Source organism: Gopherus flavomarginatus, chromosome 8 (assembly GCF_025201925.1).
Source record: "Gopherus flavomarginatus isolate rGopFla2 chromosome 8, rGopFla2.mat.asm, whole genome shotgun sequence".
In the NCBI taxonomy this organism is placed as follows: domain Eukaryota; kingdom Metazoa; phylum Chordata; order Testudines; family Testudinidae; genus Gopherus; species Gopherus flavomarginatus.
In genome coordinates, this window is record NC_066624.1 from 39307272 (window position 1) to 39322163 (window position 14892).

The following is a 14892-nucleotide window of genomic DNA, read 5'->3' on the forward strand; positions in this document are numbered from 1 at the left end:
CTCCGAGCACCTGCTGCACTCCTGGCCTGCTGCCACTGGGAGTCATTGTTTGACCCAGGGAAAGAGTGTTTCTGTGTCTTCCAGCAGGGGATCAGACCCTGGTGGGGCTAACCCTTCTGCAGAGCTTCCTTTGCCCCATTAGTGATGTCCCCTGCTTTTCTGTAGGCCCTTGGACTCACCCCACGCTCAAAGTCATACTCGTAGTAGGAGAGCTTGCTTTCTGTCAGGAGGAAGAGACGCTTCTTGAAGTTGAGAGGAGAAGTTTTCTTCTTCTGCTGCGAGCGCTTCAGGAAGATGCTTTCCAGGATAGTGGAGGCCATGTCTTTCTCCTCCTCTTCTTCCTCTGCACCGCACTTGCTGGGCTGCCGCTGCCAAAGCAAAGCAGAGACGGGCCGGTCAGTGAGCAGCCCACCAGATACTGCCAGATCATCATGCAGAGCTCTAGACCTTTGCCCACGGTCCAGTCCCACAATTGTCATTGAAGTCAATGGGACATCGTGGATGCTAGTGCTCTGTCAGCTCATACTGTCACCTGGGGAAGGCAGAGCGAGATCCCAGACTGGCATTTTGCACCCACTTCGACTGGGATCTAAGTGAGCTGAAGATGTTAATATCTGGATACGTGGTCACAAAGACGCAAAGGGAAGGGGGAGTAATTTACACACTTGATCTTTATCTTTCAGTTCCCTGTTTTACCACTGAATTATTATTTTTTTTATTGTTGAGTCCCAAGAATGACCAAGAAAGATACGATGGTATCTAAGCAGGTTTCAGCTACGGTCAGATCCCTAATGCTGACGCTGGGAACATCCTCAGGCTATCGCATGCTAACCTCCCACATGATGCTGGCTAGAAGAGGAGGGGGGAAATGGAAAACCCCATCTGAAATCAGCCAGTGGAGACATAGCTGACTCTTATCAGTGACATACAAGAAACCTCAAAAAGTGTGTGTGTGTATGTGCGTGTGTGTGTAAGTTGGCAGGGGGAAATTGATTTGTACTGTTTCTTCATGATTCAAATGTGGGTGATATTTCTGAAGAGTTACATGGCTGATTGCCATTGATGATATCTTGGAGGTCTGCACCTAGCATTTGGCTCCTGAACAAAGAGGCCATAAAGCTACCCTAACTGAGTAGCTTCATCCCATCCTCCCCCACTATCCTCAGTACAGGGGATACCGTAGGCATGTGCCTGGCGGAGTGGGCAAGGCTGGAGCACTCTGCTGCTTCCAATTGACGTAACTTGGGATCTGTTACCAGCTGGGAGTTAGAACAGCCCTGAGGCTGCTGTAATTTACAACAGACCTGGTCCCTGACAGCCCTGGGGCCTGGAGGAATGCGGAAGTGATTGTCCGTTGGCCCTGGCCCCCTTATGAAGGAAGGGGTTAATGCAGCTGTGTGACTGGTTGGTCAAATGCCTCCCAATGGGGCTTAAAAGAGGGCAGCTGGGCCCTAGGGAAGGAGACAGGAAGAACTGGAGTGAGCGGCCTGTGAAGGAGGCAGGAAGCAGTAGGGGAGAACTGCCAGACACAGAGAGGAGCAGTGGCAAGTGTTACTGGGAGACAGAGCTACAGGTGAGACAAGCCGGACCAGGGAGCTGTGGAGGAGGACTGGCCCAGATTCTTCCTGCAGAGGCCCCTGGGCAGAGCTGGGTCAGGGCAAGCTGAGGCCAAACTGAGAGGTTTGATGCTGGAGGGCAGATTCCAGGAGAAGGGGAGAGAAGTAGAGAGATCTGAATGGAGCCCTGGAGGGAGCTCTCTTGTGGGAGAATAGACTTGGCTGTGATAGCAGAGTCGTGGGACAGAATGACCTGATGGTTGGCCTGGCGAGTGGGGCCCTGGAACAAGGGCAAAGGAACTGGGAACAGATTGGACTCTTAGGCAGGTGACCTGGAAGTGATGGCCCTGGAAGGGGGAATGGGAAAACTGCTGTGTTTGTACCTGCTGTGCATTGGGGTTTGGGGAGAATGGTTTTGTCAGGATTACTGTACATGCATACATTATGCCCAGAGGCGGGCCTTTGAATTGGACATTGAGAGAGACGATATTTCTAGCTATGGGCAAATGGAAGGGAAACTGAGGCAGGTGTACTGGCTGTGTGCAGGCCTATGAAGCCACTGTTAGTGCAGGCCCTTTTCTGACTACAGCTTAGCAGGATCTGAGGCTCAGAACTTTGGTTCAAATAAGCATCTGAAGCACCTTACGTTGCGTCATCCACAACAGCAGTAGAGCAATTCTCTTAAGTGTCCTGGTCAACAGATCCAGATAGAAATGGGTCCAAATCAAAGCTCTAGATTCAATCTCCTTGCTGCTTTTGTAAGTACTGGAAATCAAACATGGACCTGAACTTTGCGGCATACATCCAGGGGCTCTTCCTGGCAAAACACGTTAATCGTGTGCTCATGGGTTTGCAAATCATGCCTACATGATCATATTTTGGAACTAAAACTATATAACTACTAGGGCTGTCAAGCGATAAAAAAAATTAATCATGATTAATCGCACTATTAAACAATAATAGAATACCATTTTAAAAAATATTTCTGGATGTTTTCTACATTTTCAAATGTATTGATTTCAATTACAACACAGAATACAAAGTGTACAGTGCTCACTTTATATTTATTTTTATTACAAGTACTTGCACTGTAAAAAACCAACAGAAATAGTATTTTTCAATTCAGCTAATACAAGTATTGTAGTGCAATCTCTTTATCATGGAAGTTGAATTTATAAATGTAGAATTATGTACAAAAATAACTGCATTCAAAAATAAAACAATGTAAAGCTTTAGAGCCTGCAAGTCCACTCAGTCCTACTTCTTGTTCAGCCAGTCGTTCAGACAAACAAGTTTGTTTACATTTGCAGGAGATAATATTGCCCTCTTCTTGTTTACAGTGTCATCTGAAAGTGAGAACGGGCATTCACATAGCACTGTTGTAGCTGGCATTGCAAGATATTTACATGCCGGATATGCTAAAGATTCATGTGTCTCCTCATGCTTCAACCACCATTCCAGAATATATGCATCCATGCTGATGATGGGTTCTGCTTGATAAGGATCCAAAGTAGAGTGGACCGATGCATGTTCATTTTCATTATCTGAGTCAGATGCCACCAGCAGAAGGTTGATTTTCTTTTTTTGTGATTTGGATTCTGCAGTTTCCTCATCAGAGTGTTGCTCTTTTAAGACTTTTGAAGCATGCTCCACACCTTGTCACTCTCAGATTTTGGACGGCACTTCAGATTCTTAAATCTTGGGTCGAGTGCTGTAGCTATCTTTCGAAATCTCACATTGGCACCTTCTTTGCGTTTTGTCAAATCTGCAGTGAAAGTGTTCTTAAAATGAACAATATGTGCTGGGTCATCATTTGAGACTGCTATAACATGAAATATATCGCAGAATGGGGGTAAAACAGTGCATTATTTTTTTAATGAGCATCATCAGCATGGAAGCATGTCCTCTGGAATGGCGGCTGAAGCACGAAGGGGCAGACGAATGTTTAGCATATCTGGCACGTAAATACCTTGCAATGCTGGCTTACAAAGTGCCATGCAAATGCCTGTTCTCACTTTCTGGTGACATTATAAATAAGAAGAGAGCAGCATTATCTCCTGTAACTGTAAACAAATTTGTTTGTCCTCGTGATTGGCTGAACAAGAAGTAGTACTGAGTGGACTTGTAGGCTGAAGTTTTACATTGTTTTGTTTTTGAGTGCAGTTATGTAATAAAAATAATCTACACTTGTAAATTGTACTTTCACCACACCGAGGTCGCACTACAGTATTTGTATGAAGTGAATTGAAAAATACTATTTATTTTGTTTATCCTTCACAGTGCAAATATTTGTAATCAAGAATAATATACACTTTGATTTCAATTACAACACAGAATACAATATATATGAAAACGTAGAAAAACATCCAAAATATTTAATAAATTTCAGTTGGTATTCTATTGTTTAACAGTGCGGTTAAAACTGCAATTAATCATGATTAATTATTTTATTGCAATTAATGTTTTTGAGTTAACTGCGATTAATCAACAGTCCTAATAACTACATACTTCCCATATATGGAATAATTTGCAGCCTAGAAGCTCTAATATTTGAGTGAATTTTACCTTAATATGGAAGGCTCCCAAAATGACCCCAAAATCTGGCTAAGTCTAGCTGAGGGCCTAGACAGTTACATATGGAAATCTCAGTTAGTTACTCTAAAATGCTGCTTGGCTATGCCCATTTCAGCATGCCCAAGACTTAGCCAGTTTACCATCATTAGCACTGGATGCCTGTGAGTCACATGTGATGTCCATTTCACTTGATGTTAAAATCACTTCTGTTTTCCCTCTTGCAGAATGCTCCTAACTAACAATAACACGAGGATGCTCTAAATAATCCTATTTTTAAAAAAGGATACAGATTTATTTTGTCTAACGTCTTTCCTGGGGTGCAAACTGTATCCCAGAGCGCTTTGCAGGGCTCAGTAATTACAGAGATACATAATAATGAAAGGAGAGATGCTAGCGTCAAGGGAGAAAAGCTGTGATCCAAAAATAGAATAAAAGTGTTTTTACCCACTATTACAAGCAGCCCTCTTATAGGCAGGGCCATGGCCTATTAATTTGGAGGGAGAAGAGCCAGAGGTGATTTGCTGGAGAAACAGGCAATAATGAATGGTTCAGAGAAGGCCAGCGGAGAACTCCCCTTCCCTTCCCCCTCCTATAAGGGCAAGGAAGGCAACACATTCCATACAGATACAAGGGCAGACTTCTTTACACAAGGGAGGCATTAACCTGTGAAACTCACTGCTGCAGGGTATTATAAAACTAATTCAGTAAAATTCAAAACCACAATTTATGATGCACGGGAGTAACCTTTGCAGTTCCAGTAGGTGTTCTGAAGTTACAGGCTTACCAGTCCTCATGCTTTAAGGCTTAGTTCTGCTGCCACTGAAGTCAATGACAACAACCCCATCAAAATCAATGGTACAGCAGAGTCTAGTCCTTGGTGTATAGGCTGGTCAAAAGTTGTCCAGAAGGAATTTTTCTTCCCACGTACAGCATTGCACAACTGAGCACACAGATACATTCAAAGCGGGGGAGGTTGCCTTTATCTGAAACATTATGCAGAGGACACTGCCAGAGACTGGATCCAGTACCTCTACAATTTGCCTGGTCTGCTGAGGCAGTTTCTACGTTCCAATTATCAAAGAGTAGAACTGGTCGTGCATTAGCAGCAAGACTAGCTGTTATAAAAACCATCCCCCTTCCCTTTCTCCTGGCTCACGAATCATTCACAACTCGATCTTGATTTCATTGTTCAGAAGCATCCACAAAATGCTCAGGCTGCAAGTTGTTATTAATTAACGTCACAGAGTTTAGGAGCAGACAGAACCCCCTAGATCACTCAGGCTGACCTCCTGTATCACCCGGGCCACCAGCACCCACACACTACACCCCACAACCAAAATTAGACCAAAGTATTGCAGCCCATGAGAGATTAGACTATGACATGCCCCAGGCAGAGAATGGGAGGGACTGAAGTACACCAGTGCCTGAGCCGTGATGAAGTGAGATATGCCCAGATAATCCTGGCAAGTGACCTGCATCCACATGCTGCACAGGAAGGTGAAAACCCTCAAGGGCACTGTCACTCTGACCTGGGGAGAAATTCCTTCCCGACTCCCACATGTGGTGATCAGTTAGACCAGGGATGGGCAAATTACAGCCTGCGGGCTGCATCCGGCCCGCGAGCCGTTGTAACCTGGTCCACAAGCTCCTGCTGGGGACCGGGCTCAGCCCTGCTCCAGCCAGGGCCCTGGGTCGGGGGCCACACCATGTGGCTCCCAGGGGCCGCAGCTTGGCCCCAATCTGGCTCCTACACGTTCCAATGACCCCCTCCGGTACTCCAATGGGAGCTGCAAGGGCGGTGCCTGCAGACAGGGCAGTGGGCAGAGCCACCTGGCTGTGCCTCTACGTAGGAGCCACAGAAGGGACATGCCACTGCTTCCAGGAGCTGCTTGAGGTAAGCGACCCTCGGACCCTGCATCTCTGAGCCTCTCCCCACGCCCTAGCCCCCTGCCCCAGCCCTGATCCTCCTCCCACTTTCCAAACCCCTCGATTCCAGCCCAGAGCACCCTCCTCCACCCCAAACCTCTCATCCCCAGCCCCAACCCAAAGTCCGCACGCCTAGCAGGAACCTGCACCCCGTCCCGCACCCCTGCCCTAGCCCTGATCCCCCTTCCACTCTCTGAACCTCTTGGTCCCAGCCAAGAGCACCCTCCTACACCCCAAACTCGTCATCCCCAGCCCCACCTCAGAGCCCGCACCCTCCACCAGAGTCCTCACCCCCTCCCGCACCCCAACCCCAATTTTGTGACCATTCATGGCCCACCATACAATTTCTATTCCCCGATGTGGCCCTCGGGCCAAAAAGTTTGCCCACTCCTGAGTTAGACCTATAGCTTGTGAGCAAGAATCAGCCAGCCAAGCAGTTGTTAGTTAGGTTTTGCTGTGCTCGTAAGCATGCTGTGATGCCTGGTAGTTCACATAAACTAGCACAGTCCCCGCCTTGAAGATTTTGTCTGTCTGATATTTGTATGGCCCTTATCGCCAGAGTATCTGAATTTTGCAGTTTCAGATGAGACACAAACCAACTGAGCTTGGGAGCACTGAAAGGGCTTGCTGTAATTAGCTATGTTCTTCTGAGGAGTGGCCCACGCACAACTTTACTGAACAATTATTTTTCTGTACAGTTTTGTTTAAAAATATCTCTGAAAAATGGGTAAAAATCTGTACAACTAGATTGACTCGCACCTTGTGGGCATCATGGCGCAAGAGAGCCTTAAGGATCTGAAGGGGTGTAGGGGGACAAGCGAGTAGCCAAGGTAAACTAGCTGGAGGAGGGTATTTCCTATGGCAATGGAGGCAGGATGGCCTAATGGAAAAGGCACTAGAGTAAGATTTAGGCTCGATTTCTGGTTCTGGTCTACTGGGTGATCTTGGGCAAGTTGTTCCTGCCCCGTGCCTCAGATTCCCCATGTGTAAACTGAGGATAATGATACCATCTTTGTAAAGCGCTTTGAGATCTATTGGTGAAAAGCACTACAGAAGAAGTAGGTATTATATTATTACTGTTAGCATGCTGTTTGCCTTGGCTGTATGGTCTTCGGGGCGTGGGACTGGTTATCTGACTCCCACAGTATTATTTCTGCTCCCTGGGTAGGTGACTGAATAACAAACAGGGACTGCTGAATCACACAGTTAATTCTGGTGATAATGACTTTTCATAGGAATAACCATTAGTACACCATTGCCCAGAAGGCCTGGGATTTTCAGCCATGTCCCCAGGTCCCCGGACCCTCACAGATCACCAGCGATCTGACCTTAGGAGTTATGCTGAGCTGGATCCGCCGCATCAGCCCCAAACAGAGTTGTCAAACTAGTTACCCCACTCTACTGCCAAGAGTGAAAAAGGCTTTACCTTGCCACGAAGCACCCGAGCAACGGCTAGCATCCACGTGTAGGCAGGACAGCTCCTCAGTGTGTCTTCCAGGGAGAGCCCAGTGACAAAGGAAAGGAAGATAAATACCAAGGGAGGACCAGGTCCCTTGCACTCTATTCCTGTGGCCCCACGGACAGTCCAGCCGCCTTCATCCTCGCTGAAATAACACCCAGCTTCTCCATCAACTAGGCATTGCTCCTCAGCCCAGGGTATATCTTCTAACCTATGTCTGGGCAGCACCCAGCCAGCACAACAGGGGCCCAACCTTGATTGGGGCCCTCTAGGCTGTACCTCAGTTGAACCCAAGTCACTACCCTAGGGGCTCTGCTCCCAGCCCACATTTCCATCTCTGCTTCTAAAGGGCCAGCCACTGCCACTGGGTGACTCCCCAGCCCATTCGCCACATACCTCGCAGTAAGCTGTCCATTTCTATCAAAGTGAAAGCACAGGAATAAGAGGATGGCTCCCCCCTCTGCCTGGCTAATGTTTCTTCCTGTAGATATGACACTTTGGTCAAATGTGCTCTGATAAATGTGGGACAGCTGCATTTGTACATACAAAGTGTCAAACCCCAGAGCTCAGTGAGGCTGCGTGATGGGTCTATAGGCAGCACTAGGTTGGGTGCGGGGGAGGGGAAAAAAGGAGCCTCCAAGGGTCATCTGGGCAGTGGTGGCTCATGGGATCTCTAAGCTAGGGCCCAAAGAGAAAGGGGTGGTCTTTTCTCCCTTCAGATAAGGGGGATGGAAGTGGCTCTGTGTGATTCTCTGATGCCCCCAACTGCATATGTGCTTGGCCTGTCACATGTGCTGTCCACCAGATGCTCCATTCTTGTGTCTGAATTTAGCATGCCGTTATGCAATGCATTCTGGGTTGTCTGGATGTACACCACAGGAAGGTGCTGGAAATCTAAATCCAAGCAACAACAGGGAGGGCACCCTGAGCTCACAGTTCCTGTGCCTCCTCGCCCCACTCCTCTCAAGCAGTGGGGCCTACAGATGGATCTGTGCATGTACATTGCACCCTGGATCCCTGCCCGCTGGGAACAAATGAGATCTGTGCTTAATCTGTCATTGCTTGGGGGAGAGAAGAGGGGGCCCCCAAGTTCTGAGGCTTCCTGGGGAATTCCCCTGGAGCCCTACAGCAGAGAGAGAGAGAGAGCAGCCCCTCCTTCCCCCAAACTTCCGCAATCCATGTCCATCTTTCTGTCTACTCACTCCACCTCCTTGCATCTGTCCATCCTACAGCAGGAAAATCTCCTCCCCCAGCTCTGTGGTGAAAAAGAATGGGAACACTCCCCCCTGCCCCCTAGCTGTATTCTCTCTGCTGTTACTGTCTCTGATGTAAAGGGCAAAGAACAACCCCAGGTGTAAAAGTGTGTTCCAATGAGGCCACTATAGCTGAATGGGAAACTGCTGGTCATCAGTGTAGCCATGGGGAAGAGGAGAGGTTGAATGATAGCTGGAGCCTGGGACAGAGGAGCACTGTACAATAGTCAGCACAGCAACTAAAGGGTTACTTCTTTTGCAATATATGCAAAAGTAGGAATGTGGGGTCCGTGTCAATGACTGGGTTCCTCTTGCCTAGCAGGGCCTGGGTAAAAAAGCAAAAGATGGTAGACCAGGATGCTGTTTTTAACTGTAGCTGAAATCAACTGGAGCTGCAATGTGGAATTTAGCCCAATACATTGTTTCAACTAATGTTCTAGGCTGCATCTGTGTACAATTAGTGTGGAGACAGGGCTAAGCAGAAGAACCGTTTCAAAGAGGCTGATCCCAGAAAAATGTGGCAGCTGCTAAAATGCTGAGGCTGCTTTTTGGATTATGTGTTCCTGGCAATATATGTTTGTTTCTAAGTTTAATAGACGCTAAGCTTTTGTTCACGAATCCCAGAGGGATCCTGCAGCACACAGCTGTGCCAGTGTCCTGTTTGTGATTTTATTGACTGCCCCTCCTCCCTGATCATCTTGTCCCTGTGCTGAAAGTGAGACACACGTGGCTGAGCTGAGCTACAGCCCTCAGCCCCCCTGAGAGGAACCTGCCCAGCTCACTCATCTGTGCCACTGTGGGGATTTGCATAGCACAGCCATCAAGGCTCTGCAGTCAAACACGCTGCTTTAACTGGAGCCAGGTTTGCTCTCAATGAGCGCTGGCGCCCTGGAAGCAACTGAAGATGCCCCCAGGGGCAGGGGCAGAGTTCTCAAATGGACTCACTCAGGGATTCCTGCTCTGTTGGGGCTTGGCTCCTCGCACAAACACAAGGTCTGAACACAGAGCAAAGGCAGAGTGGAGCTGGGCTCCCTGGAGTGTAGCAGGAGATGGGAGCGGTTGAAGAGCAGGGCTGGCTGGGTTCACACTGGGGATTGGGGCTGGAGCAGGCAGGGTAGAGAGAGGCCCTGATTCTAGTTGCTCTGTTCCTATGCTCAGTGCTGAAACGGGGAAGGGGAAGGACCATGCCATATTCTGGGGTCATTTGGGGCCCTCTCTGGCCCCTGGTGCAATTTAGAGCAGCCTTGGGAGTGCTCTAACTTATGTAAGAGCTGCCTATGGCCCCCTAAAAGCCATGAGAAGCAGATAATAATTGAAATGCAGCATCCTGTGGCCCCCCTGTACCCCATGTCTCAGACATGCCAGGTTGTGTGTGGCGAGGGGCTGCATATAGCCACTCCGCCAGTTTAACCTTAGACAGGGGGTAATTCCCATTGCCAGGCCCACTTCTAACCCCAACATGCTGTGGGATCCTCGGCCATGGCACTAGTTTGCTGAGTCAGTCCAGGTGATGACCAGCAATGGAGCAGGCAAGAGATGGTCTGAAGGAACTCCCCAGCATGGGTGTAGGGGAGGGAGTGGGGGTTCTTTAGCAAGGGATGGATTCAGAGATAAAACAATGATGACACCTGAGTTCAGAGCTCTGCAAAGTCCAGGGTTAAGACAAGACATTTCAGGAGGCTGCTGTGCCTGGATCTCCTCACTCCCCAGTGGGGTTAAATTTTATGTCCTTAGCCTACCTAGCGCTCAGTCCTGGGAGCAGCTATCTATGTCTCTGGCTATGCAGTTTGATTTCACTTGATGGGGAGCAGCCACTTCAGGCTTGCAGCTTAACAAGAAGTTTTTACAGGAAACTATTTTTGCACTTCAGAGCCTTAACTGAGTGAAATAAAATTCAGTGACCAAAACACTAAGGGGAAGGCTAACACACTATCATCTTTACCCTGTCAACCCCCAGTGACGCCTAGCCCTGAGGTACCACCGCACCCAGCGACGCGCCCAGCCCTGAGGTACCGCCGCACCCAGCGACGTGCCCAGCCCTGAGGTACCGCCGCACCCAGCGACGCGCCCAGCCCTGAGGTATGACTGCCTCCCCTCTGCTAGATCACAGCACTTTAGCACATTCGTTTAGCAAGGGAGCAGGATTTCATCATGTCTAGGCAGCAGAACACCTGGGACCCCACTCATCAAACCACAGTAGTACTCAAATTGTGCTGAGACTCAGCCGTGTGTCTTGTATCTTAGAAAGAAGCTCCTATCGAGAGCTTGAGCCCCTGCCCCCGCACCCCACTCGCTAGGAGAAACAGGTGCCATTTTGGCATGATGGACAGAAGTGGCCACCCTTTCCTGTCCATCATTCAGCTCGGCCAGCTCCCCCCTACCCTTGCTGGAGGAGCTCAGGTGGACCTGGCCAGCCAGAGAAGAAGAAAGCCATTAGCCATACTAAACTGGATGCTGGCTTCCTCCTTCAGTTGGCTGGTACATCAGCAGGACAGGCCTACGCAGACGAGATGGACAAAGGGAGGGCAAAGTGGGACCTGCAAGGCTGACAACTAGGGAAGGAGAGGCAGGAGGCTGGAGATAGAGACAGCCAGAGACAGGGGGTGCTTCAGACAAGAAACAAGGGGCACCCTTCCCCATATGGACTCTCCCCTGCTGCTCCCCACTCCTTGCTCTGCGTCTCTCCCTTCCCCCCTCTGCCTTCCCGGCTGATGCTCTGGACTCGGCAGTGTCTCTGCTGCCCTGCAGGTGGCGCTATATGAAGCTGAGATGCTCCAGCTCAGTTCTGTTGTTGCCCGTAGGTGGGTGGCTAGGGAGGGCAGTCACATCTAGGCGTGCTTTGCCCACCTTGACTGTCTAGCCATGGATCTCAAAGCCCTTTACATATAATGACAATGCCTGCAAGGTGGGTGCATGCCATTATCAGTATTGTGCCACAGGGGAAACTGGGTCATGGCAAGAGAAGGTGAGTGGCCTGAAGTTACACAATAATTCAGTGGTAGACATGGGAATGGAATCAGGAATCCCGACTCCCACCACCTTGTTCTGTCTCCTTAGCCCCTGACCCCTTTGTGTACACCAGTGACCATGTTATCAGCCTGAGAGGACATCAGGGCCCCGTCACCCACTGTGTGAAACTTATGGGGACTCTAAGTCACGGTGAGCCCCCAGACCAATCCTGACCCCATGTGACTTGGTCCTACTGATACCTGGGGCACTCATTGCCACAAGGCATTCCTGAGACATAGAACCAAGAAGGATCCAAATAAGTATGAGACATTTAGGTGAATAATATCTGCAGTCCCACAAGCTAAAATGGACATGTATAAAGGTCATGCACCCTCCTGCTTCAGGACTAACTGCCTAGGAAGTCCCTTTTTGACATGGTCCTGCCTGATTGGTCATTGCACTGTCCTCGGAACGAGCTGGCACTGGTCACTGTGAGAGGCAGAATCCTGGCCTCGATGGGCTACTGGGCTTCCATGATTTGACAGTTCCTACCTTCCTGTATTCTGACCCTAGGTGATCTCTAGGTGTCTTCTAACCCTCCAGAGTCTATGGGGTCCCCCTGTGTAGCCCATGAGACGTCCAGACACTTTCCAATCCTGCATCTCATGTTGCTCTTGTCACAGTGTGCAGCCACCCTTCACAGTCACTCCGCCTGTCTGGCACATTGGTTAGGAACTGACGATGGCTTTCACACCTGCTCCTCCTCCCTTCTGGATACCACACTCCTTGCTGGGCATTGCTTCCAAGCATGGCATGTTCTTCTCTGCTTACTCCATGTGGCACACGCTGGACACTCCCCTCCCGGTCTCAGTGCAACGCACAGCAGCCACCCTGTCAACCCTCATCACCTCCCCTCCACACACCCAACAGGATACAATGGGTCTCCAGAAACTTACTGGTGATCTCCTGTCACTCCTTCTCCATGTGCCTTCCCCAGAGCTGGCTCTCGTCACTAAGGGTGGCTTCCCAGTGGCATTCAGACTCCGGAGCAGCCAGTGGGCAGCTGGTTTGAAATGCAGGAGTGGTCGGCTAGTGATAGGAATGGCAGCAGGCGACTCATTCTCACAGAGAGCTGAGAGGGAGGAAGGAAGGCCACTGAGAGCTAACCCCACCCTTTCAGTTCCCCTTTTTTGGTTTCTGACTTAAGCCAGTAGCTTTGTTTCCTCTTGATCCCACAGGCAGCCTCCAACAGTGCCACCATGAGTCCTATGCAGAGAGGGCACCAGCGCCAGGCCATGGGGGTGGCCTGTGAGTGGCAGGAGGTGTGTCTGCAGAAAGGCAGGGTGGGACAATGGGCAGGGGCACAGCAATGAAAGGAGAGGGACACAGGGCATAAGCAGGATGAGGGAGGACAGATGGAGCGACAAACGGACAGACATCAGACAGACAATAAGAGGGAGATCAGATGGAGAGACAGGACAGGCAGGCAAGATAGAAGAGGACAGGCAGAGGAGCAGGACAAGAGAGAACAGGACAAGACAGATGAGAAATGTGGAGCAGTTGGGTGGAGACAGTAAGGGTATGTCTACACAGCAATAAAATACATGTGGCTGGCCCAGATCATGTGACTTGGGCTCGTGGGGCTGAAAAATTGCAGTGTGGACATTTGGGCTCAGGGGGAGGGTCCCGGAGTCCAGGCTCCAGCCCAAGCCCGAACATCTATACTGCAATTTTATAGCCCAGCTGACCCAGGCCAGGTGTGGGAGTTCTATTCCAGTGTAGACATACCCTTGGAGCTCCCTCCCCATGTGGGACAAAGGGATGTGTTGAGGGGAGAGAGACAGAGCCAGCCGCTCCACATGTAAGGCAACGGGGACTGTAGGGGTGAGAGGGGCAGAGACAGCCCCTACTAATGTGCCATATTTAACTAGAGCTTTCTGGAGCTAGAGGCACAGACATGGCCAGACACTTCCTCCTACTGAGTCATTAGCTAAGGGTAATTTTTTGCTGTTGATAAAAATGGTAACATAAGAGGAAATACACTTCTGCATTTTTGCTGCCTCGGCAGTATTATGAATTTCTTTGTCATTTAAGGATTTCATTCCCCAGTAGACTCCCTGTTGGTATGGGATGGAATGACCTGCACCTTTGCACGCGTTCTGTGGGAAGGGTTGGTAACACTCAGGAATAACGCACAGGGCAATTTTACTCCACAAACTACATCCATTTCCCTGAAGAACAATACCGAAATCCCCAGGCGGGGGAGCTGAACTCTGCACAGCCACACCTGAGACCTGCAACTGCCAATGACTCCAGTGTCATCTCTCAGCGTCAGGCCCCTAGGGCCTCATATACAACTAGAGACCCCCACCCTACACCCAGAGGCTGTGGGTGCAGTGGATATACAGACATGCCTGCACACAGGTCATGCAGTGCATCTGGCACGTGCAATGTACCTTTTGTACATACAGCTGAGGCATTTCACTGCACACAGAACCCCCTCCAGCGCCCTCTGCCACACGCTGGACGGGAGCTCAACCAATCAGAGGCTCCCCTTCGTCTTTATAGCCCATACTAGCCCAGCCAGGATCTTTTCCAACCAATGACGGCTCTCCTTTCATCCTTCTCAGCAATATCTGCTTCTCTCCAGTAGGTGGCGCACTGCTCGCTGCTGCCACACTCCATGGGCGCCATCCGGCGCTCTCGTTCGCCTCTTTCACTCTATTGTTCCGCCCTAGTTTTTATTCTCTTCCGCTTCCGGGTCAGGTTCCTTCTTTGCGTGTCGTAGCTGCCGCTGCTGGCAGGATGGTGAGAGGGGGCTGCCCTGGGTGTATCCGCCGCCATCCGCCTCGGGGCCCGCTCGTCCGAGCCCGGGGCTGGGCCACATGCTTCGGGGAGCCGCTGTGGAGGGACTCGGCCGGGGCCGATCCGGGAGATCCCGCCGTGGCTCGGTCGGGTGGGGTGGGGCCGGGCCCTGTCCGCTCCCGGGTGCGAGGAGAGGGTCGCTGGCCCCAGGGAGCGGAGCCGCCGCGGGCCTGTCTCCACTCCATTAGCCGAGCCCGTGCGGGGCGGGCATGGGCCGGGGGCGCTCACCCGGCACTGCTGGCTGCACTGCTCGGGGCTGGGCGGCATCTCCTACCTCCCCTCGCTTTATCTGCTGTGTCGAGGCAGTGGG

The 14892-nt window shown here is 50.3% G+C and overlaps 1 protein-coding gene across 3 annotated transcripts in view; it reads right to left on the reverse strand.

The window, feature by feature from the left end:
• The window catches only part of BTK (Bruton tyrosine kinase), a 30505-nt gene extending 17598 nt beyond the window's left edge, over positions 1-12907 (reverse strand). Inside the window, exons 1-3 of one of the 3 annotated variants that reach the window (XM_050965038.1) lie at positions 12674-12753; positions 7483-7547; positions 180-368 (exon numbers count right to left, since the gene is read on the reverse strand). In XM_050965038.1, the coding sequence (XP_050820995.1) occupies positions 180-368; positions 7483-7515 (222 nt within the window). In that variant the 5' untranslated portion in view covers positions 7516-7547; positions 12674-12753. Of the gene's footprint in view, positions 1-179; positions 369-7482; positions 7548-7911; positions 7994-12673 lie in introns of those variants that run through there. The other 2 variants (XM_050965037.1, XM_050965039.1) reach the window with 2 other exon arrangements.
• Between the last annotated feature and the right edge of the window lie 1985 nt (positions 12908-14892).